At 43.0% G+C, this 22,755-nt stretch overlaps 1 protein-coding gene across 1 annotated transcript in view; it reads left to right on the top strand.

The window, feature by feature from the left end:
* The window catches only part of FBLN1 (fibulin 1), a 61,061-nt gene extending 42,249 nt beyond the window's left edge, over nucleotides 1-18,812 (top strand). The window contains exons 15-16 of the mRNA XM_009073908.1: nucleotides 740-871; nucleotides 17,668-18,812. Coding sequence (XP_009072156.1) covers nucleotides 740-871; nucleotides 17,668-17,807 — 272 coding nt within the window. The 3' untranslated portion in view covers nucleotides 17,808-18,812. The remainder of the gene's footprint in view (nucleotides 1-739; nucleotides 872-17,667) is intronic.
* The last annotated feature ends 3,943 nt before the right edge of the window (nucleotides 18,813-22,755 follow it).

Raw genomic sequence — 22,755 nt, 5'->3', positions numbered from 1 at the left:
ACCCCCTCAGCTTCACCAGGTGTACTGGCAGCAGAGCTAAGGATTTGGCCCAGGCTGCTTCCCAAACTGTACCCTCATTAGTCTGTCCTCATGATTTAATAAAAAGATGAGACCTAGTGATCTGAGAGTGCTACCAGAGCCCAGAAGATGTAAACTGTAATCCAGTGCATGGCCTTGGCTCAATTCTTACAGCCCCAAGGTTTAGTCTCATCATATGTAAAGTGAGGATAATGATGAGAGTAATAATACTCACCTCCCTCACAATGGACTTGAAAAACAGTCTCACTTTTAATTTTTAAACCTAAACCCCTCCTGCAGTACTCCAAAGGAGTCTGTAATTTGTAATGGCAATACTTGGTGTAACTGCCTAAGGGAGTTGGAGTTGAGGGGTTTATCTCTTTGGTCTCCTTCCACTGCCCACCCTGTGGATCCTCTGTGTTGTCCTCTTTGGGTGCCTGCTGGAAGTCTGGCAGGTTTCTAAGAGTGGACTGTAAACATGAGGGTGTTTTGGCTTCAGGGCTTCTTGGACTGTGCAGGAGGAGAAAATAAATCTATCCAAGTCCTCCCTTCCCCCAGATCTTCTTTCTTTCCATTTTAAAGGACAAACTGGGAGTGGTGAGGGAGGGGGATGTCCTCCACCAGCTTTGAGGATAAGTCATTTTGGATCGAATTCTGTCAGATTCTTCCGCAATGTTTTCAAATACTTGTCAGTACATTCTGTGATACTCTTTATTTGCAGAGATCATTTTTCTTCGTGCCATCACACCTACATATCCGGCCAACCAGGCAGATATCATATTTGACATTACAGAAGGAAATTTAAGAGATTCCTTTGATATCATCAAGCGTTACATGGATGGGATGACAGTGGGTGAGTAGAATGTTTTCTGTTTACTTTCTTCTCTCAACAATACTTTAGGACAAGGTCAAAGAAATTAACTCAAGTAAGTAGTTCCCACCTTGATTTTCAAGCCTGTATTGATTTAATATTCTCCAGTCCAATATGTGTAATTTGAACGAATATCACAGATAACATTTTATTCAAAATACCAGAGGCCTAAACTTTCATTTGAGAAGTATTTTAACTGGCTCTAATTACAGATGCAAATGGCTTAGTTTTAAAATTATGAGGTTTGCCCATTATAATCAAACCAAGTATAAAATATGTAGTATGTCAGCAAAGAGACTGTTAATTTAATTAACTGTCCTTTCTTGTTTAAACAGCATTGTGCCAATTTTTGGGTATTAATCAAATTTTTTAAGCAGAACTGAGTAACTGAAACTTACCTGGTTTAATATCTAATGACAGGCTGGTTCAGTTTTAAGGAAATACCTCTGTTGAGGGTTAACAGGATCTGTTAAATACTTTGGTTTAGAAGAAACTTTAGGATGGAACAGGCACATTTCATTTACAGTCTCAACTTGGCAGGGAAGAGCCATGGCAAGAGTACACCTGTGAGTTTGGGGCATGCACTAGACCTGCATCTCCTCATATGGCAGGAGGGGCTGTGACACTACCTGGGGTCATGCTTTCTGGTGGGTTTCTTTCAGAGCAGGGCTCTTCTGGAGGATTCTGCAGCATGTGATGTGTATAGGGTATCTAGCCTATATACATACAGGCACACAGATATATACCTCCAGTGTGTGCTGTGCCCAGGAGCAGTTGGCAGATGATGTGGAGAAGCAGGAGCAGGTCCCAGCTCTGCCCAGTGTGAACTGCTAGTGCAGTGGCAGGGGAATACACTGGGCTTCTCATGACAGGTATTAAAAAGTAATATTGCATTGCTCTTTATTAATGTTTATTTATGAAAATAAAGGAGTACTGCTCCCAGTGAACATTTGTGCTTCGGTATGTGACTGTGCAGGTTCTGCTCAGGTTTATACATGTGCTTCTGGGCTTTCCAGCAGGTCTTGTCTGGATGAAAAGAAAAGCCACTGCTGCTCCCGTCCCGCTGGTTTGTTGGCAGCTCTATTTATCGTGGTCTGCAGGTGGCACTGGTGCATTTCGGAAGCAGGATTGAGCAGAGTCAGCTGAGCAAAGTTTTATGAACTGTAGAGAAAAATCCCAAGTCATTAGGTTTATATTTCTTTCTTTATCAAACAGAAGCATAGATGTCAATGCTGAGAAAGAGGGAGAGTCTGTTAAAGCAGCATGATAAGATTACAGATTTCAGGTATTGGGGCAATTCTTTAGCAGAGTAGAAATGTTATCAGATCCCACAGGAGTTACAGTAGTTTGCTTTTTGTGTTGTGTGCTTATTTCTGTCTGAAATAAGAAAGAAAGATGTGTTTGGAAATTCGACTGGCCAAGGTATTTGCCTGCGGGCAGCATTTCCATTTTGAAGAACAGGACTGTGTGTCAATGCTGACTTACTGGGTAAACTGGATATTTGCCTCACAACATCAGGAGAGAAAGGATATTCTTACACACCAAGTTAAAAGGATGTGATATATGCCCAAGTACATTCTCAGCTCTGGAAAAGAATTGAGCAACTCTTTCTTCACCTCAGTTCCCCCGTGTGCACCATGGAGGTGATAAAACATGCCTACTACTGTCTTAATTAATTCTGGTGTGTAAGAGTCTTAATTAATTCCTCTATGTAAAAGTACTTTGAGGTTAATGGATGGAAGCTGCAAAGTAAACTGCCTGCAGCAGAATTGGAAAAGGGAAAACAAACCAAGCCCCCAGCTGATACTACCTGGAGGGACAGAGGATCAGGACAGCATGTTGTATGTGTGAAATCAGGACTGCAAATAACTCTGCCAGCAGCAGTTCTGCTGCTCTCATCATTATATCATTTTTCTTGATATTAATAATCAGAATGTTTGGTGTTCCCATAAAAACTGCTGGGAAGTTTTCAAGACAAATAAATAAGATGGGATCCTGGCCCATGGGAGTTTGCAAAGTGAGTCCCTCTTGGAAAGAAAGAGAAGGGTTTGTATAAGGGTGGAAGAATGCAAAGGGCACAGACAGGATCAGAGAGCTTTGCTGGTTGGCAGAAAGCTTTACTGGTTATCCACCACGTTACAGGAACATGAGGACTGTGGGGATGTAACACAGGAACTCTAGCAGAGCAAATGCCCAGCTAGCTCAGTAACAAAACAGGTTTACAGGACTCTTCCTGCCATTATAATGTTCCAGCTTGCTGAATCACCTGTTTCTGTGCTTCTGGACCTTCATGCTTGATGACCACATATGCCTCTTTTTTAATCTCTTTTTTTGCTGCCTACTTTTTAATGCTGCCTATATAGGAAAAAGTACACTTACACTGATAATAAATCAGAGATACATGGGTAGAAGGAATAATAACCATGTTTTATTCTGTTGTAATATTTCAGGAGAAATTACCAAAGTATCAAAGCTGTTTTATCTGCTAATGGAAATTAGATCACCAAATATCTTTTTCTACAGCACTAATTTTCTCTACAAGAGAAAAGATAGGAAACTTCTACAGGAGGTTTTGGGAGGTTTATAGGAGGTCATAGGAGGAGAGGAGTGTGAAGGAGCAGGTTATGAGGAAGGAAAAAGATGAAAATAGAAACAGAGGAAAGAGCTGCCCCAGGGAATGTTAGAAAAAGAAAGAACATGGTCTCCAAAGGAGATATAGGAGGAGCAGGCCCAAAGGTAGAAGGAGAAAGAGGAAAGGACAGTACTGCAAAATCAAGGGAAGAAAACATATCAAATTGGAATAAATGATCAGCAGTATCAGACATGGAGGAGCCAAAAGAAGTAAGAACAGACTCCAGTCTTCCAGTGGAAGAGGAGTAGTGAAAGCCAGACTGCTAGAGTGGCAGTGCACAGACTTCATGCAAGCTGCAAAAGAGTTCTGTAAAAAGTTGCCTCCAATATTTCTACCCTATTATGCTAAAAATATCTGGTTCAGGAGTGCTGTAGACTCCCTGTTGCCTGGCATGGTTACAGGCCAAGGTGGCAATGAGTCCAAAAGATACTGCTAACACCTTCGCCTCACTTACTAGCATGGGTGGGAGAAAAACAGAAGTGCAAACCTATCAGGTTTAGGGTTTTTTTAAAAGCTTTTATAGACTTTTCACTGCATTCCTCCTTTAACCAGCTGTCAGTGAAAAATGAAGTATGCATTTTCAACCTGTACAAAAATGTCCTATCAGTGCCTAAGGTATTATCAGATGCTATAAAACACTTTTCCCTTCAGCTATGCATTCATTTCCTTATAATAGTAATCCCACCTTGTAGTCTGGTAAACTTCAGGAGGGTTTTAAAATTTCATAATACAGCTAAAAGGAGTTTTGATAGGCTGAAGTCTTCCATATTTCATTTGGCAATAACCTAAGCCTATATTCATGCCTATGAAGCAGAATGGTGCTATTCTGGAAAACATCTACAGCCAATACAGCTCTAAGATGTCTCTGTAGAGCTTCTCAGGGGGGTTGTGCTGGTTCTTGGGCACACTGATATCTACACTGATATGTACTACTGCTCTCCATTGTTGTTTGTAAGGCTTTCCCTGCTGTCTCTGTCCTCACTTCCCAGTCTCTTTTACATGTGTGACAGTTCACGATGTTACCTTTGAACCATCACAGAAAGTGTTTCAACTACTGATAGCACAAAGCTGAACTTATTAGCAGTCTAATTTCTACTATGATATCATGATTGTTGAGTGTGTTCCAGAGGTTGGGGAGAGACTTACCAAAATTGACCAGAAGGTAAACAAAACCAGATGCCATCAGAAAGTGTGCTTGAGAGATCCCATATTGGCTGGGGCAGGAGGAGACTGGAGGTTTGTTTGACTTGTAGTGAGACCTATCCTTAGCAAAGGGCTAGTGTCTCTGTGCGTCACAAGTAGTTTGGTCATTCGCAGTGTGGCAAAGTCTTTCACAGTCCACCATGCAAATGTTTGTGTGGTCTGACATTAAATTCAATCACTGGACTACAAAAGACTTGACTCTGAGCTTTGTCCCTGGACCTACTCTGCAGCACTGGGCAAGTACCTTCACGTCCCTCTCTGCTTCTCTCTCCTCCTCTGTTGCTCTGACTCTTTATCGTTGGGCCAGAGGCTGCCTGGCTCTTACCTTGCATTGTTATGGTAACATGCAGTGTTATGGTGTTTAGCAAAGTGAGATCCCTGGACTGATTTGGGCTTTCTGGCACAGCTGTGATGCTGAAAGCAACAGTTCACCTACAACTGCATTTCTGGGAGATGAGGGAGGTGTAGGCAAGGTGTAGGCAGAGCCAGGGTGTCCCGCAAGCTCTGCTGTTCACAGGGGCAAAGAGAGATAACATGCATTATCTTCCTGTGTGGATACCCTTACTAGAAAGTAAGCAACAATAGGAACCTTTTGTCATGACTATAATGTCATTAGCATGAAAGGACAATGGTGTCTGGCCATACAAAACTGATGCTGGCCAGTCATTCCCAGCGAGCTCATGGGGCAGGACATAATTCAGCAGGTTTTTCGACAGGCTCTTGCAGCTGTACATTAAAAAGGACACAGTCCCTTTCAGTATCTTTGTTCTGGTTTCATCTAGGCTTGCCCCTTTCACAAGAGGACCCCCTCAGAAAAGAATATTTTGTGAGTTTCTCTATATGCCAAGTTGCTCTGTCAAAATTAGTAGCTATGCATTTGAAATGAGGGTGCCCAGAAGCCATTTGGTAAATGGGATCCTAGATTTATTGCCTAAACCTGCCCTTTCGGGATGCTGCTGACTGCACTGTTCAGTAGTCAAATCTCTCAACACCCTCCCTCCCCTCCAGAAAAAAAAATCAGGCTGGAGCTCTTCTGGGGGCAAATCAGCAGCTCAAGCAGGAGGTGAATTTTCATTTCATATCTCAGAAGTGCTGAAGGTGCTTTTCTGGTGAGAATGAGTCTTGTGCTCGAGTGGAACAACTTTCCTAACGCCAAATTTCACTCTAGCACATTGCAAGTATCTGGTTAATCCAACACTTCTCCTTGATCCATGTCACCTCAGCCCTTGGGTGAGAAGGAGTAATGTATTACAAAAACATTCATACCGACCACCTTTGGCTACAGTTTCCAGCAGGCAGATAAATCACATTGCAGCTCTGATGAAAGTTTTGTGAACTGTGGCATGAAGTATAAAACCTTCCAACTTGGGAAAGAAAGGGACTGGGTTGGGGGACAGCAAAAGGCATTGATGGAGGTCCTCAGTTCAGATTGCATGGTGTGCGTTTTTTGGTATTAATTTCAAACAGTGGGCTGAGATACTGCATAATGAGCAAATAAAGCCAGATTTGGAATCTAGTACACCAAGAAACATACTCTAGCAATTCCTCTGAGAGATGTCTGCGTGAATTCAGCCTCCTGGGGTGCTTTGCCTCAGTTTAACATAGTCAAAGATCTGCTTTTCTGAGGACCTCCAAGTGTGAAATATTTGTGCTACTGATTAACAACTGCATGTGGCACTTGGAGCTGTGGTTTAGTTGTCAAGGTGGTGTTTAGTCAAGGGTTGGACTCAATGATCTTGGAGATTTTTTCCAACCTTAATGATTCTATGATTCAGCTGCTTCTGCTGCTATATCCGAGTTTGTGTGTTGATATCAAGCATCTCATTCCTGCAGCAGCTCCTACACACACTATAAAAATGGAAACGGAAGATAAGACCCAAGGCATATCATAAATCTCTCCCAGTATGATGCACAGGTGCATAGATCACTTTTAGAAAAAACCCTACCATAACTTTTCTCTTTAAAGGGATCAAATGTGGTGAAGTGTGCCCTTATTTCAGCCTTCCTTTGAGAACTGGTCAGGGATGGACACACGTTAAGGCTCAGGACTCCTCCCTCGTCAGAAGCTCTGCTAACAAGACCAGCAGAGCTGTCACCTGTAGGTAATGACTGAACACTCTGTAGGGGCTTCCAGGCCAAATCCTCAGGATCAGGTGCCTTTTCTACCACAGTATGTTGAACCTCAGAGCCATATCGTGCTATGTGCCGTAATGTTGCTCTTCACCAGGAAATGCTTCTGGTTGCTATAATGAATTGCACAGATGTCGTGGATCCAAGCTTGGCTGAACTGGAATACTGTGGTTGTGGGACAGGCAGGTAAATGCAGCCACCCTCACTAAGTGGAGGCATTGCATGTCCATGATGATACTCCATGATGAACACTGAGCCCCTGTAAATAAGATACTGGGAATGAAATATCAGGAGGTTGTTATATGTAATTTTGCATATTTTGAACATTCATCCTTGAAGTTTTTCCACCTGTTTTGTAATATGCAAGACTCTTCTACTGTATAAAACATGTCACGTTCTCAAAGGTGGAACAGGAAAGATTAAAAAATATATGGTGGAAACTATTTTTTAATGAGGCTACTTTTAGTACAGTTATTGCATTTTAGGCATGAGTGATTTCACAGCATTGTCAACATTAAAACCCATTGCAAGTTTTGGCTGGAAGGCAAACCAGAGATCTGAAAGCAGTTCAAGTTTGCCAAACCAAGATAAGAGCACATCTCTCTGAAGTTATTTGGTATCCTTAATAAAGATCATAGTATTTGTAAACTAGCCAAACCTCAGTAAAATCAAAGGTTGGTTTTAATTCTTTCATAATACCAAGGCTCCATATGATCCAACATGACAGATAATAGCTTTGAAAATATTTACCATTTGTTTCTGGCCAAAAAAATGTATTAATACCATGAGGCCTCTTTATGGCCTCTTCATTGGATGCATTTCAGCAATCAAAGCTTTCTAGAGAAGCCCAAGTGTTAATGAAATTAAACTTCATTGAGCAGTTGAAAGATAGCATCATAATAAATTGAATCCCAAATTTCTGACCTGTTGAATATGGCAGAAAGATCCTTTTTCACGCTGAAATGTTAACTCTTGTACCGTAATTTCATTTTTTCCTTGTGGAGTTGAAGCAAAAGGCAAAAAGAGAAGCAGATTGGGTTTTAGCTGAACTTAAGACTTGTACTCTGGGTGGAAGTTTCAAAGGCTGTGAGTACCTGGAGAGTTTTAGACATGTTTAAACAGCCTTTAAAGGAGAGTTTTGCCTTTAGGTGGCTTATAAACGATGCCTGTAGTCACAGATCCTCTGAGTGTGGGAGAGATCTGAGCCAGAGGCAGTGGTTGTGGTTGTAGGCCCCCCTGGTTACCCTGTTTTTCTGAAGGGTGTCTTGCCATACCCCTGATCCTCTTTAACATTTCTCAGAGAAGGATCCAGCACAGCTTTGAGCCGAACAGCTGGGTAGTGGTTATTGAACTGCTCTAGGGACACAGGCAAATATATGTTTGTATATTATTTTCATATCCCAAGAGAACGTGCCTCTGCAGTCAGCACTGCACCAGCTGGCCCAAGTCACTGGGGTCCTGGTCCTGCCACTGGTGCTGCACTCACTGGGACAGTACACAAATCCCCAGTGCCCTTCTCTTCCCCAACAGGGAAGTTAAGTGCGGTGGAGCTTTGTTGGTGCTCTAAAGGGAAATCACCTTCTCTTGTCCACCTCTGAGCAAACACTCCAGCCCCTTCTCTGTGGTCAGCATTAGCGTGTGTGGCAGGCTATGTTTCTGGGGTTTTTCTTTCAGGTGTTAATCCAAGGGAAGGGGTGGAGGATATAGCAAGACCACTTGTTTTCATCAGCTTAAACCAACAGTGAAATTATTCTGAGTGTCATATAGCTTATAAAAGTGAATTTTATGTGTCCAAACTGACTTCTGAAGCAATTTGTAAGCACTTGGTTGCTCAACAGTTGAAAGATAGGCCTTTTTCCTGGGAATCTGAATAAAGATCTGGGAGGTCCATGTTTGAAGTGGAGATGCTTTTGAAAATCTTGTCCCCAGACACTTCAGCAAAGACATGTATAACCAGCCACATTCCTGCATAGCAGTTCTCCATCAGCATGGAAACCCTGTTAACATCCACCTCTAACTTGAATCTCCAAGTCTTTTGTTTTGTGAAGTGTTCACCATCAAACTTGAATGAAGGTCTAATTCACAATGTTATGAGGGCAATATACTTCAAAGCAAGAGGAAATCTATTTCGGTACTTGTGTTTTGATTAATGAGTTTTCTGAATCCTTTCACCATATTTATGTTTGTCAGGTGTGGCAGCTGAAGGATTAATGAGATCTTCAGAGCTATTTTTCTGTATATGACTTGATGCCTGCAGTGATGATTACCAAGAAATATTTCATTTTCCAAAGAGCAGCCACTTATTAATGAAACTGATTATATCAGATACTGTAGAGCACCACATAGCAGGAGCCTGCATTGCTATTGTCACAAATAATTGAGAGAAATGTAGATAGCTTTCACACACACACACAAAAAAAGAGAAAATGAAAAAGACTATTCAGCTTTTGAGATATGGAGGAATCTCAAGTGTACATTAACTTTCTGAAGTCAGCAGACAGACATGTGGTGGTCTGGGAAATGCCTGCAGTTTGACAGCTAGATTGTGCCTTTAGGCACAGTCATGAACTGGAGAGGAGTGGAGGAGCATGATGCCTGTGAGGCTGCCTAACAGAGGCACAGCCTGCTGTGGAAAACGTGGCCCTGCTTCTGAATGTGGCACGAGACCTGGTGAGAAAAGACACTGAGAAAACTGAAGTATTCAGTGCTTTCTTTGCCTCATTCTTTACTGACAGGACTGGCCTTCAGGAGTCCTGAGGCTCTCAGAGCAATAGGAAGGTCTGTAGCAAGAAATACTCACCCTTGGTGGAAGAGGTTCAGGTTAGGGAACATTTAAACAAACTGGACATACCCAAGTCCATGGGAGCTGGTGAGGTACCCCTACAAGTGCTGAGGGAACTCAGCATTGTGAGGGCACTCTCAACTGTCTTTAAAAGTTTGTGGTGATCAGAAGTTCATGTGGAAGAAAGTAAATGTCACTACAATCTTCAAGAAGGCCAGGGAGGATCTAGGGAAGTACAGGCTGGTCAGCCTCACCTCAGTCCCTGGGAAGGTGATGGAGCAAATCCACCTGGAAACCACTTCCAAACAGTGTAAGGACAAGGAGCAGTCAGCAAGGATTTATGAAGGGGAAGCCATGCCTGATCTACCTGACAGCCTTCTACAAAGAGATGGCTGGATGAGTGGATGAGAAGAGTGGATATTGTTTATCTTGACTTTAGTAAGGCTTTCAACACCATCTCCCTTAATACCATCAAGGGCAGCCTGAGGAAATGTAGGATAGATAAGTGGACAGTGAAGTAGACTGGAGCTGAAAAAGGCTGACCTGCAGGTCTGCAGGGCTGTGATCAGCAGCACAGTCACAGCCAGTCACCAGTGGTGCATCTGAAGGGTCAATACTGGGACCAGCAGCTTTGTCAGTGGCCTGGATGATGGGACAGAGGGCACCTTAACAGGTGTGCAGAGAACACAAAACCACGGTGAGTGGCTGAGTGAGCACCAGAGCTGTGCTGCCCTTGGCAGGCTGGAGCCAACAGGGGCCTCAGGAAGTTCAGCAGAGGCAGCTTGCACTCTTCCAGGCGCAGTAAGACATTCCCTAATGTGCAGTGTTTGAAGCATAATATTTTCAAAGGTGAGGCACGTTAGGCAGTTACCCAGCAGTTGATTCACTTCTCCCCTGGCATGGTGTAGGTCAGTAAGTACTCGAGTAACTGTTGGCAGAGCAATTTAAGCACTGCAAGTCATTACTTTGGCATAACCTTTTGGAATAAAGAGCAGCCTTTAGCAAAGGAATTTAATTAAATTTTAATGCATGCAGAGCCCCAAAAGCTTTTTTTTTTTAAAAATTGCTAAAATAGCCTAAAATATGTATTTTCTGCTTGTGACCAGCATGTGAATTATTTTCCAACCTAATTGATGAACTTTGTATATTTGTAATGAACACTGAATAAGAAATTTCTTACAAATCTTAATGCAGCTTCTTTGAGTTGAGGTCTACAGAGACAAAAGAAATTTGCTATGTAGTTTTGGCTTCACCCCACAGATATGTCTTTACGTGTTGTAGACTGAGATAGCCTGGTGTTCAAGCCTAACCTGCAACTTGTTGTCTATGGTTTGAGCCAAAGAAGCATTTGTCCATGGCTGGATTTTTTTTCTCTTGCTCATTCCTGGAATTAACCTATCAACTTTGTCCTTTAAAATAACCTCTGCAATGTTAATTTCCCTAGTCCTATATTTCCTAATTGCCTAAACATCTCTTTTGAAACTGTGACTAGGCTTTTAAGTAACACTGAGATGTTTACTCTTAATTTTGTAAATCTTGGCCAGCAATATAAAGAGACCTTGAGGAGAAGAGAAAATTTGAAATTATGGTCCAGAATCTTGCATTAACATGAGGAGATTGGTCTTCTTGTATTGCTTAAGGGAAACTCAGAAACATGCTTTTCCCCTTCAAAGAGTTGTTCCCCACACATTCCCACCACTGTGCCAGTGTTCTGGGCTACATTTCTGCAGCAGCCATGTGGTGGCTGTAGGCTCCAGGAGGCTGAGATGACAACCCTTTTGTGATTCCTAGAGATCCATTGCTTAGAAAAAGGCAGTTACTGTTGTGCTGTGGCAGTTAGGACTATTCATTTCTGACAAGGCTGTAAGAAGGACCAGGGTGGACTTTTTGTGGGGAAACTCAGATCTAGGAACTGCCAAATGTGGGACCTCAGAACATACATAGGCTGAGATTATTTGGAATTTGATATAAAGCCTAATAAATTACCTACATGAGTTTCAGCTGAGTTTAGGCTCCAGCCCCACAGCTCTCACCACATGAGGGGAGCAATGGAAATGGGGTAAGAGGAAAAGAGCTCTTGTGCTTGTTACTTAGCACAAAGCTTGGAATGTGGTTGAGGGAACTGATCCCATTTTTGATAACTGAGCTTATTGTATTTTCCTGAGTGTAGCCCACAGGTTATTTGGAAGCACAGCTTTTGATTTGGCAGCAGCTGGGATTGTTTATATGTACACAAACACATACGCCTGCAGACGCAGGTAAGGCAAGAGGAGTTTACTGCAGCACATCCCCAGATACAGCTCCCCCATCAGCCTCTGACTCCTCACCTGCTACACTGACACTCCTCTGCTTGGTGTTTTTGGGATCCTTAAAAGTTTAGAATCCCCAAGGCTCTCTTTTTCAGGAATGGGTGCAGTTTATGTCTGTTCTGTGCTCTTAATGATGATACAGATTTAAATATCTGACTAGTCTCAAGAATCAATCTCTGCAGAAAATCCTGCGAAGCTTCAGCTCTGGAACAGAAAACATAGCATAATGCATCCTCTCCACCAACCCCAACCAGCCTTTTCCTGTGGCAGTGTGGAAACAAACTGCTTTGCTTCTGCTTTGCTTTCTGCACACCATGGAGATCCCTGTTAGAGGGACTTTCTCTAGAGAAAATGCAGATGCAGTGTTCAGCATTTCAGAGGTGTGAGGAGCACCACAACCAGATTCACCGTGAGTGTAATTGTGGCAGACTCTGTGGTTAGCAGTGAAAAAAAGTTTTTTTTAAAAAAACCCGTGCATTTTAAAGAGTTTTGCAAGTACTTTGGTGTCCTGGGCAGTGCACTTAGCACAGAAGTCAGAATTGGGAGTCAGGATTTCTGGAGACATAATATGCATGCATGATAACATGGGGAATTTTCACCCTGAATGGGTTAATGTGGTAACAAACCAGCAGTGTTTCTCCTCAGCTGAAAATGGAGCTTCTTAGCAAATCAGCTGCCTAATGCAGAAGTACAAGCAGAAACCAGACACCGAGGTGAATTGCCTGAGGGTCTCACATATTTCAAAGCAGAGCAATGTAATGATATCTTGCAGAGGTATAGACAGGCCAAGGAATACCTGTGGCATCTAGAGAACAAGTCATGTGAGGAGTGGCTGAGGGAGCTGGGGGTGTTTAGACTGGAGAAAAGGAGGCTCAGGGGGGACCTTCTTGCTCTGTACAACTCCCTGACAGGAGGGTGTAGCCAGGTGGGGCTCAGGCTCTGCTCCCAGGTAACAAGCAACAGGAGGAGAGAGAACAGCCTCAAGTTGTGCCAGGGCAGGTTTACATTGCATATTAGGGAAAATTCCTAAACTAAAAGGCTTGCAAAGCATTGGAACAAGCTGCCCAGGGAAGTGATTGAAGCACCAACAGGTGGCATTTGACAGATATGCAGATGTGACACTTAGGGTCATGGTTTAGTGATGGCAGTGTTAGGTTAATGGTTGGACTTGATGATCTAAGAGGTCTTTTCCAACCTAAACAATTATTTGATTTTATCTGATTACAGTAATAGAAATGCTGCTGAAAGGCTTAGGAAGATTAACAATATTAACCTTGCTGTCTTATTTATCCCATCTTCTCTGATAAGCAAAGCCTTGTTAAGCCAGTGACGGGGGCTGTAAGATTATTGGCTGTTTTCATTGCCCTCACTTGAAAATAGGTAGTATATACTATTCAGGCTATTGTCCTCACTATAGGTGGGACATCCTTTTACCTTAGACAAAACCAAAATGTGAAACGTGAAAGAAGAAACAGGACTAGAGAGCAGCACAGTGTATTAATTACAGAGCTTTAAAAGTTCTGGGCCATGGACAGACTATCAACTGTGACATCCACAAACTAACTGCCTCTCACTCTGGGGCTGTTTGCTTACACAGATCAGCTGGTGGAAAGGATTGCTGAAGATCCTGTTTACAATAAGGGCAAAGTGTGCAAGAAAAACAAGTCTTATCAGTGCTTTCTAAAAGGAGGTCAGCAAACCATGAAGGTACCTAAGCAGATTTGGGATGTGTAATGACATCTCTGTTCAGTTAACAAAACAGCAAATCCAAACACAGGTGAGCTGATGGAAAGCAGTCTGCCTGGCCTGTGACACATGGCATTTGCTGCAGGTTGAGTCTGTGTTCGGGTCACAGGTTGTGAACCAAAGAGAATGAACAGCACCAGCACACATCAGGCTGGAGGGTACCAGCACTAGCTGGCACAGATCAGTCTGTAGGCAAGGCAACACAGATGCTCGAGGTTGCCTGACACATGGATTCAGCAGCAGTGGGAATCTCCCTGTTCATTTATTGTCAGTGACTCACCTTGTTCTAATAAAGACACATATTCTCCTGTTGTTTTTGATCCTGTGTGTGCAAAATGCTGACCTAGCTGAAATCTAATTTTGTTGGGAAAGGATTGGGGTGAACTTGCTTAAATAAACTCACCCCATCTGCCAACTGCAGAGCCTGCAGCTCTGGTCCTGTGAGACCTCTGTTTTCAGGTCATTTACTGAGCCACACCAGTGTACTCCTGTGTTTTCAGGTCATTTACTGAGCCACACTAGTGTACTCCTGACATCCTACAGAGAGGGACTCACAGGACAGTGGTCACTACTACAGTGATCCAGGACCAAGGCCCAGTCTGCAGTTATCCCCATGTCAAATCCGAGTGGCTCCATCCGGCTACTTTGGATTTAGACTGGTAAAAGAAGAGATCAAAAAGCAGTTGCTTAATTTCTAAATTTCCTGACTTCTCAGTGCAATTAGTAATTGTAACTTCCTGTTGCTATAAGGTATGTTTTTCTACTTAATATTCAGCTGTAACTGCTGAAGGATGCCAGACCACAAATCTGGGCCCACCATTAGTCTGCCAAAAGGGCTAGCGAAAGAACATATCTATGTAGCTCATAAATCCATGTTGCTTAAAAACATCCAGAATTATTACATGTGGCTTCTTCAAATGTGTCCTGTGCTAAATGCTTTTGGGATAGTGACGGATTAACTGAGCCATGTGTGTGAATTATCGGGACCAGGCCTGGATCTCAAGCTTTTTCTTTAGACTTCTGTTTGTGAGAGTAGACCCAAGGCACTGCTGGCCTTGTTTGGGTCTGGCAGAGCTGTGCCTCCATTGTAGCTGATGTGAAAGACACGAGGCATTAGAGAGTCAGACACAGGCAGCACTGAATGGCAGTGACACTTATAGCAGGTGGCCTTCAACTGCACTCCTGGGGCAAGTCCCAGGGCCACTGCGACAGGATCTCTGGGAGCTGGATAAGCATGGAGCCAGGTTTCAGGCTCTGAGTAGCTTTGCTGTTGCATGGCTTGCACCTGCATTTGTCCTTATGTTTGGTGGAGGCACTCAGGTTTTCCATTTTAGCACTTTTCACCAAAAAGAAAAAAAAAGAAAGTTCTCAAGGAGTGAACTGCCAAGCACTGCAAACCTCTCCTATGCATTTGTCCAGTAGAACATTTCAGGTTTTTTCCTTACTAATTTTTCCCCTCTGCCCATTCAGAATGACTACACGTGAGTAAACACATGCTGAGGTTCCAACCCAACTGCCTGCATCATCCTGATTATTTAATGGGAAAGAAGTGCCTGCAGTGGAGCTCATTTCGGGACCATCTAGGACATTGGCACAACATTCTGGAGAAATGACAGTTGTGAGAGTATTGTGTTACTTCGTACATCCCCTCAATTTTTTGCTTCAATATAGCTGTCTATACACATGGCATTCACTTCAGCCACTTCATAGGCTTGATTTGAAAACTGCAGCAAGAGAACTGTGTGAAAAGGCATTGCCACATGGATCACAGTGTTTGCCCATTGCATCTGAACAGAAATGAAAAAGTTATTAATGGCTTTGAATGCTGCATCAGTGATGTGTGAACAGATGTCATACTGTGGTATAGCACAGCAGAAAACCACCCTTTGCAATCCCACCTCTAGACTAGAGTACAGTCTACTGGAGCAGGGCAAGAAGTGTAGAATGCTCCAAGATTGCTAAATGGAAACAGCAGCCTGTGCTGTCCAAGGCTTTGTGATGGCTGCAGGAGCTGCTCACAGGGTGGGTTAAGCAGATTGCCAGTACTGAGTGATTCCAAAGCTGTGTGTTTCCGTGGTTGTCAGTTAGAGCAATGCCTGCAATAATGGGATGTGTTGTTAGCAAAATGCCTTAAATGCTACCCTAAAGGGAGGGCAATTTTAGCAAGGCTTTTCTGTTTCAATATATCATCTGCCAAGCCCAGTCATTTTTATAAGGTACAGGAGAGCAGCCAAGAAAACTGGAAAAAACCCAGAAGGATATGTGTGTGTGTGTGTGTGTGTGTGTGTGTGTGTGTGTGTGTACATATAAACTGTAGGGGGAAGGACACTTAAAAAGTGTATTCATCAAACATGGCAAGCAAAGCGACTGTGGTGAGAAGTTTGCAATTTCACTGCATGCTGAAGATATTAGTGTTTGAACAGGACAAAACTGTAATGTCATCGCTGCCTTAGGAAAAGGTGCTGACAGTCTGCATAAGCAAACGTTTATGTCTCCCATCAGATCTCAAGCCAGTGTGTTCACAGGGGATGGCAGTAGGAGTTGGGCTGGGAGTCCAGGACGGTGCTGGTGTGCTGCTGCTTGTGAAACATAACCCCCAGCATGCAGGAGGAACACAGTAAATAATCCTCCCTTAAACTGAGTATTTCCTTCTGAATCAAATACCCTGTCAGGTCAGTCAGTTGTCAGAAGGAGGTGTCTGGGGGGGTCTCCACCAGGCTCCCTGTGCCTGCTGGCTGACCTTGGCTCCACATGATTTTGACATGTGGATACATCCTTTCAGATGAGAGTAGTTTGGTAGCTGCCTACTCTGTAACACCAGACTTAGAAAATAAACATGTTTAGGACCTGATCTGGAGCCTTTGCAGTTGGCAGCAAAGTTTGTGCTGATTTTGTTTTATAAGTCTGAAGCTGCAAAGATATTCTGTTTAGCCACATTATGTCAAGGCCCAGGTGTGCCTCCCCAGGGTCCTCTCTCACAGCCTGCATGGAGTCCAGGAGCCCAACTTCAGTGTCAGTCCCTGCCTGAGCAGTGCTGGAGGGGGGCTGCTCTCCAGATCCATCACAGCTCTGGGTCTGCTTGTTCTGGACCCTGACCCACACTGCTCCCTCCAGAGTTTGACTTTGGCCCAGCATCATCCCCATGATCTAGGCCCTTGTTTGAACCTGGCTGCCCCTGGCCTGCCCTGCTGCCAGGCTGGAGTGGTGGGACCAGCCCTGCTCTGCCACCCTGCTGAGGACCCCAGCAGTCTTCATCCTGCCACGCCCCAGCACTGGGGCTCCATGCCAAACCAACCAGAGGACTAGAGCCCTAGAAGACACAGCTTACTACTCCTTATCAAACCCTGGGGAGGGAACAGCCTTCATCCATGTGGAGTGACTCAGGAGGAGCTGCAGTGATAGTTCCCCTTCCCTCATTAAACTCCCCTGCTTTTATTCCTGTTGCTTCCAGTGACATGGCACACTAACGAGTTACAGGTTGGTACCATCTGATGTTTACAGGGAAAGGGTTCATTTTACTTGTGCATTACAAATCATTTCTACTGTTCCAAATGAGATGCAGTTTTCAAGAGAGTACCAGGAATTGCATGGCATTCCCAGGTGTGTTCACATATTCCTAGAGGCAGTGTGTGTGCTGTCTTACTCAGGGAACTCTCCTCATGCCCTATGTGAAAGCAGTGTCACAGCCTGCTTAGTGAGTTTTTCTCTCCAAATAAAATGTAACAAAAATATTACTAATTTCAGAACATATAGGGTATTTTTTTCTGCTATTAGCAACATTTTAGTCGTAATTCTAGATCTTCTTCAAGGTATTTTGATTAGAAAGTTGTACTTTATTCTTATTTTGCAAGCTATTTACAGACCCAATCGATGAAACACCTTTCCATGGACTCTACGGAACACAAAGGACAGTGTTGCTCATCCAGACTTGGCTGATTCTCCTGTTAATCTCAGCAACCTATTTCTGCCCCAACAGGTGTCGTTCGCCAGGTGAGGCCCATTGTTGGACCTTTCCATGCCATCCTGAAACTGGAGATGAACTACGTCATGGGTGGGGTCGTGTCGCACCGCAACATCGTCAACGTTCACATCTTTGTGTCTGAGTACTGGTTCTGAGAGCCTTCAGACCCCAATGAGCAATGCTCCAGCCTGAAGCATTACCACAAGCTATTATGTCATATACTTGTTTGTAAAACCCAATAGTGTTCTTTTTTTATGTGTGTTAATTTTTAAATGATTGGTTTATAGTTTAAGACAAATACCAAGCTATTGTGTTGATTAGACATAGGGTGGAGCAAATTGAGTGAGCCTGATGTAGTTGTCTGTATAAATAAGTAGTGTGTAAAAGTGCTCAGCTGCCTAGTGAAATTTAAAACTTTTCTAAATGTTTAGGCAGATCTCAACTGTTGCTCCTTGGTCAGATAACCTGAGTGATTGAGGCTGTGAAACGAAACAGATGTCAGAGTTCATTGGGATGAGTATACAGTATCTTTGGATAGAAGAAGTTGGGTAAGGATTAAAAATTTCATCTCAACATTAACTGCCTTGAAGGAGTCAGGTTGTCAGAGAGTGCTTAATATTTGGGGTTGGGCCCCTGTAGGATAACTCTGAATAGGCCTCCAGAATTGCTAGTAACTCCTGAGAAGTTCAGCCTGGATTTTAAGAAGTGCCATTCAGCTGTGGCTGCCAGAGGAAGTGCAAAAGGAATTAGAAACAGTAGGAGACTAACAAGGTATTGCACATATTAAAAATACTCCTTTTTTTTGTACTTCTTAATTGATAATAAGATTATGTTTGATCCTAATTAAACAAGTACCTCTCAGTGAAATTACTCTGTCACAAGGATAAGGCACATTGATAAAATTCCAATCTCACCTGTACTCAGCAATACGTGGGAAACTCAGACCTGTATGTACTGTCTGTTATACAGCTCCATGTCTTTTTAAAATTGGTAATTAAATTAGCATGTTAAACTGCACATTTCCTATGCATCAAACCAAGGCATATGTAATAATATAATGAAAATCTCATAAATAAATGAATGTTTAATGTATTTTCTGGGCATCAAAAGAATGTTATCTTTTCTATTACAGGACAGAAAAGAAATAGCTCCATGTTTCAGTTTGTTGTGTTTGTTGAGACATGAGGAAATAAAGTCAGATAGGAAATACTCTGAAGTATGCCATGGTTTCTGCTCCCCAGGAAAACTGTATGATACAAATTCATTACATACATATTCTGTACCCAAACCAGTCCTGCTCAGGCATTGTTGGTGCTAGGCATGGAACAGGCTGCCTGGAGAAGCTGTGGCTGCCTCATCCCTGCAAATGCTCAAGGCCAGGTAGGACATGCCTTGAAGCAACCTGGTCTAGTGGAAGGTCCATAGTGGGATGATCTGTAAGGTTCCTCCCAACCCAAACCACTCTGTGATTCCATGATTTGTCTCTTCCTTTTACACAAGATCCCCTGAAGCCTGAGGGAATCTTTCCATTGATCTGGACAATCTTTGAAAAGGAATAATAAAGATTGTCCTCTGATCCATTGCAAAAGACCTTGGCAACTTCACTGTGTACCCACACAGGCCTTCATTCCTTTCCCTGTGGCAGGAAGGATTCTCTGTCTGCAGCATTCTTACTCCTTAAATATAGATTTTATTTGACAAAGTAGACTTTGACTACAGTATGCTTTCTTGGTAGCATTTGTTCCCCACACACTTCCAGCCATCAGCTTCAAATTGAGTTCAGTGTTGCCAGTGCCTACCTCTGCAATCCTTATGATTTCAGTAACTAGTGACCACATTTCTGCAGGAAAACGATGGGAAGCAGATGGATTTGGTGCAGATGACCTGTGTCGTTCAACTCACAGATGGAGATTTTGGAAAGCCCCAGATTCCAAGAGATTTTGGGGATTACTAGCCCACATAATTCTGATCTAGATTGGAAAGTAGAAGTTTTCATTATGCTAACAATGTCCAAGAAAAGAAGTATGAAATACCACGCTGATAAGGTCAAGTTCTTTTTCTTGTTGGTGTAGGAAAAGTCAGTAGCCTTGTACCAAAAATACAAATGCCGCTTTCATCTGGTTTTCTAGACTGTAATTTTTGATCCTTTATTTCCTCTGTAAGTGGTATTTAGTTGCAGTGGAAAGAACTCTGGAGCAGCAAAAATGTAACTTTTAGATCAATCTGATGAACAAACTAATTTAAAAACTTCTCCCTTCTGTAGGGAGAAACCACAGACACACACACACCTTCAGTCTGCATTTTGGGTACAAATAGGACAGAAGGATTACAACTTCTTCCTGGAGAAACATTTTCTTACATTGTCCCAAATAATATTTGAAAGTTGCCAGCAGCTCTAAAGAGTCCTGATGTTGATCCAGTTGATGAATTTATAGTTTGTGTATAATAAAATTAGCAAGTGCTTAGTGCTCAGTGGGATGTGTCTTTAATAGTTCAGTATAGAAAACCTAACTAAATCAGTAGTGATAAGAAAGATTAAATACTAATCTCATCCAAACTTGTGACAATAAAGTTTCATTTGTTGCAAATGGGACAAAGGAAAACTACTTGTAATTTTTTCTTGGCAAATCATTAAAGCTGTTCAAGTGGGAGAATGTGGTTATGAGACCATCACTCAGATAGGTTTGCTTTGAGGGCTCTTTGCTGTGTTCTGTTTGGGTTGTTTAGATCCAAGTTCGAATAATTTCCGTTTGGGGAAACAGAACCACAAGTAAATGAGCAAAACGACGAGGACAATTACAGACTGATGAGTGTTCATTACTTTTTAGAAGTTCTCTGCACAATCATACTCAGAATGATATCTTGTGCCTTGGAAGAACATCAGCACACCATTGAAAGAATGAAGACTAATAATAACATACCATTACAGATCCTACATAGGCTTAAAGTCCCTGAGAAATTCTTTTATTTGACACTAGATGAGTATGGAGAGACAAAAATCACTCGAATGAGCAGAAGCTCACAGGTGCCAGACAGATTCCCAGTGGGAGGAACAGCAGCTCTCAGGTTGTTCTGCCAGAAGTCAGGCACCTTGCCTAGATGGGAGGACTCCTTTTGTGCTAAAGGGACTGATTCCAGGACAGGTTGTATGGCAGGAAAGTTGCCTCAGAGTCATTTCTAGTGGGGTTAGCACCATTTGCCTGAGTAAGCATTTTGTGTGTGTAGTTGGTTCTGAGTAATCGAGGCCATAACCTTAGTCAAATAAAATAATAAGCAACTAGGAATATTTCAGATCAGTTTGCTGACAGACTGATCTACTTTCTAACTTCTTCAGTTTAAAAAGCATTTGTTGGTGGATCTGTAATTGATTAGCAGATAGAGCAGGCAAAAGAGCATGGTGTGTGTAATGCTGACATAGTTATTCCTTTGGCAAGGGAGAGCATGGCAGCCAAGGACAATAGCAGTGAAGAACAGACAAGTTTCCTAGCAGTGTCCAAACCAGTACATGCCACATAAGATAGCTGGATAAGCTTGTGATGGCAAAGTCATTTCATGATTTGAAGAGAAACAGTGTGTGCTTTTCCAGGGCAGCTGTCCTAACTCCAGTGTCTGGTGGCTCTGGGAAGCCACTGGTGCCTGCCTGTAATGCTCCAATGTGGCAAATTGCTTGTCAGCACCATGAATACATCCATTACTTGGAGCTTGTGCAGCATTACTGTGTTCCTGCCCCAACCACAAACTCACACTACAACTGAGTTTGGCCCATGATAAATGTTCTAGTATCCACTTTGTCCAGGCAGTGAGGGACTGACTGCTGCTGTGCTGGATACATGTGCTGCCAACACAGCCCTGGGGAAACCCACTATGTGCAGTGCAGGGTGCAGTGGAGAGCAGGGTCCAGGCTGAGTCTGGAGCAGAGTGACATGCACCAGGATGCTCTTATCCCCTGGGATGGACTTTCATAGGTAGATAGTCTTTCACAGAAGTTAAGCAAAGGAGCAGTTTGCTTTGCAATCCGCTTCGCCACATACAGACCCATCTTAGTGCCATGTGTATTCCAAGCTTCCCATGAAATTGCAGCAGAGTCTAGCCTGTGTCCAGTCAGGCATAATTGCTACTAACTGATGAGCCAGGGCAAGCTCATGCTGAACTTTTCCTGCTAAATTCCAGGTTTAAAGGCAGTTGGGTAAAAATGTGCTTGCTGTGCAGGAAGGGTGACACAGTGCTGTCCCTGATAAATGTGCTGCCAGGTGATATCCTTTTGGAACAAGTTGACCACTTGATGCATTTTACCAGCAAGCTGAATCCAAGACATTCAAGCCTGGCCTGGGAAACCCCCTTGGCCGCTGGATGTGCCAAGGCCAAGCCCTGGCTGTGGTCATGCCCAGTGATGGTCAGCTGTGGACAGCAGAGAAACTTCGTTTGGGGGTTCAAAATGAATCTGAGGTGGTTCCAAATAGCATTTAAGACAAGGTTCTTGGAATTCAGTAGGATCTAAATAAATAAATTTGCTCCTTAATATAATTTTCTTTTTCAGAAAATAAAAGTCTGCACATAACAGCATTCTGCAATCTTTTTCTACTGTGGGCAGACCTGTTCTCTTGATATTGTGTCTTCTCATCTGTTTTCTATAGAAAGGTTCAAGTTTGGGTTCATTGGCTGCGGCTTCACTTTTGCTTTTTAGTATATTTAACACCCAGAGCTTAAGGAGCATTTGGACAATGCTCTCAGGCACATGGTGTGATTCTCAGGGATGTCCTGTGCAGGGCCAGGAGATGGACTGGATGATCCTTGTGAGTCCCTTCCATCTCAGGATATTCTGTGATCCTATGGTATCTAATTAAACATATTCCTTTTGATTTGTGGAAAAGGCATTCTCTCTGAAAGGAAAAAAACCAAAATCCCTCTCATATCTAAGCTGGGATTTTTGCTGGTGCTTTAAAAGATGTCAGCTGAGGTCTCCCAGGGATGATCCTTCCAAGGCCTTGCAGTCGGTCACCCTCAAAAATAGTACTTGATTGTTCTCTCTCGGCCAAGGCTGAAGTGAGCACAGGTTTGATGTAGCTGCCAGCGGCCCTTCTGTTTGGCCAGCACATGCCTAGC

The sequence above is a fragment of the Acanthisitta chloris genome, unplaced genomic scaffold (assembly GCF_000695815.1).
Source record: "Acanthisitta chloris isolate BGI_N310 unplaced genomic scaffold, ASM69581v1 scaffold10204, whole genome shotgun sequence".
NCBI lineage: Eukaryota > Metazoa > Chordata > Aves > Passeriformes > Acanthisittidae > Acanthisitta > Acanthisitta chloris.
The sequence above is the reverse complement of the archived record's forward strand: the minus strand, read 5'-3'. Positions and strand labels throughout refer to the sequence as shown.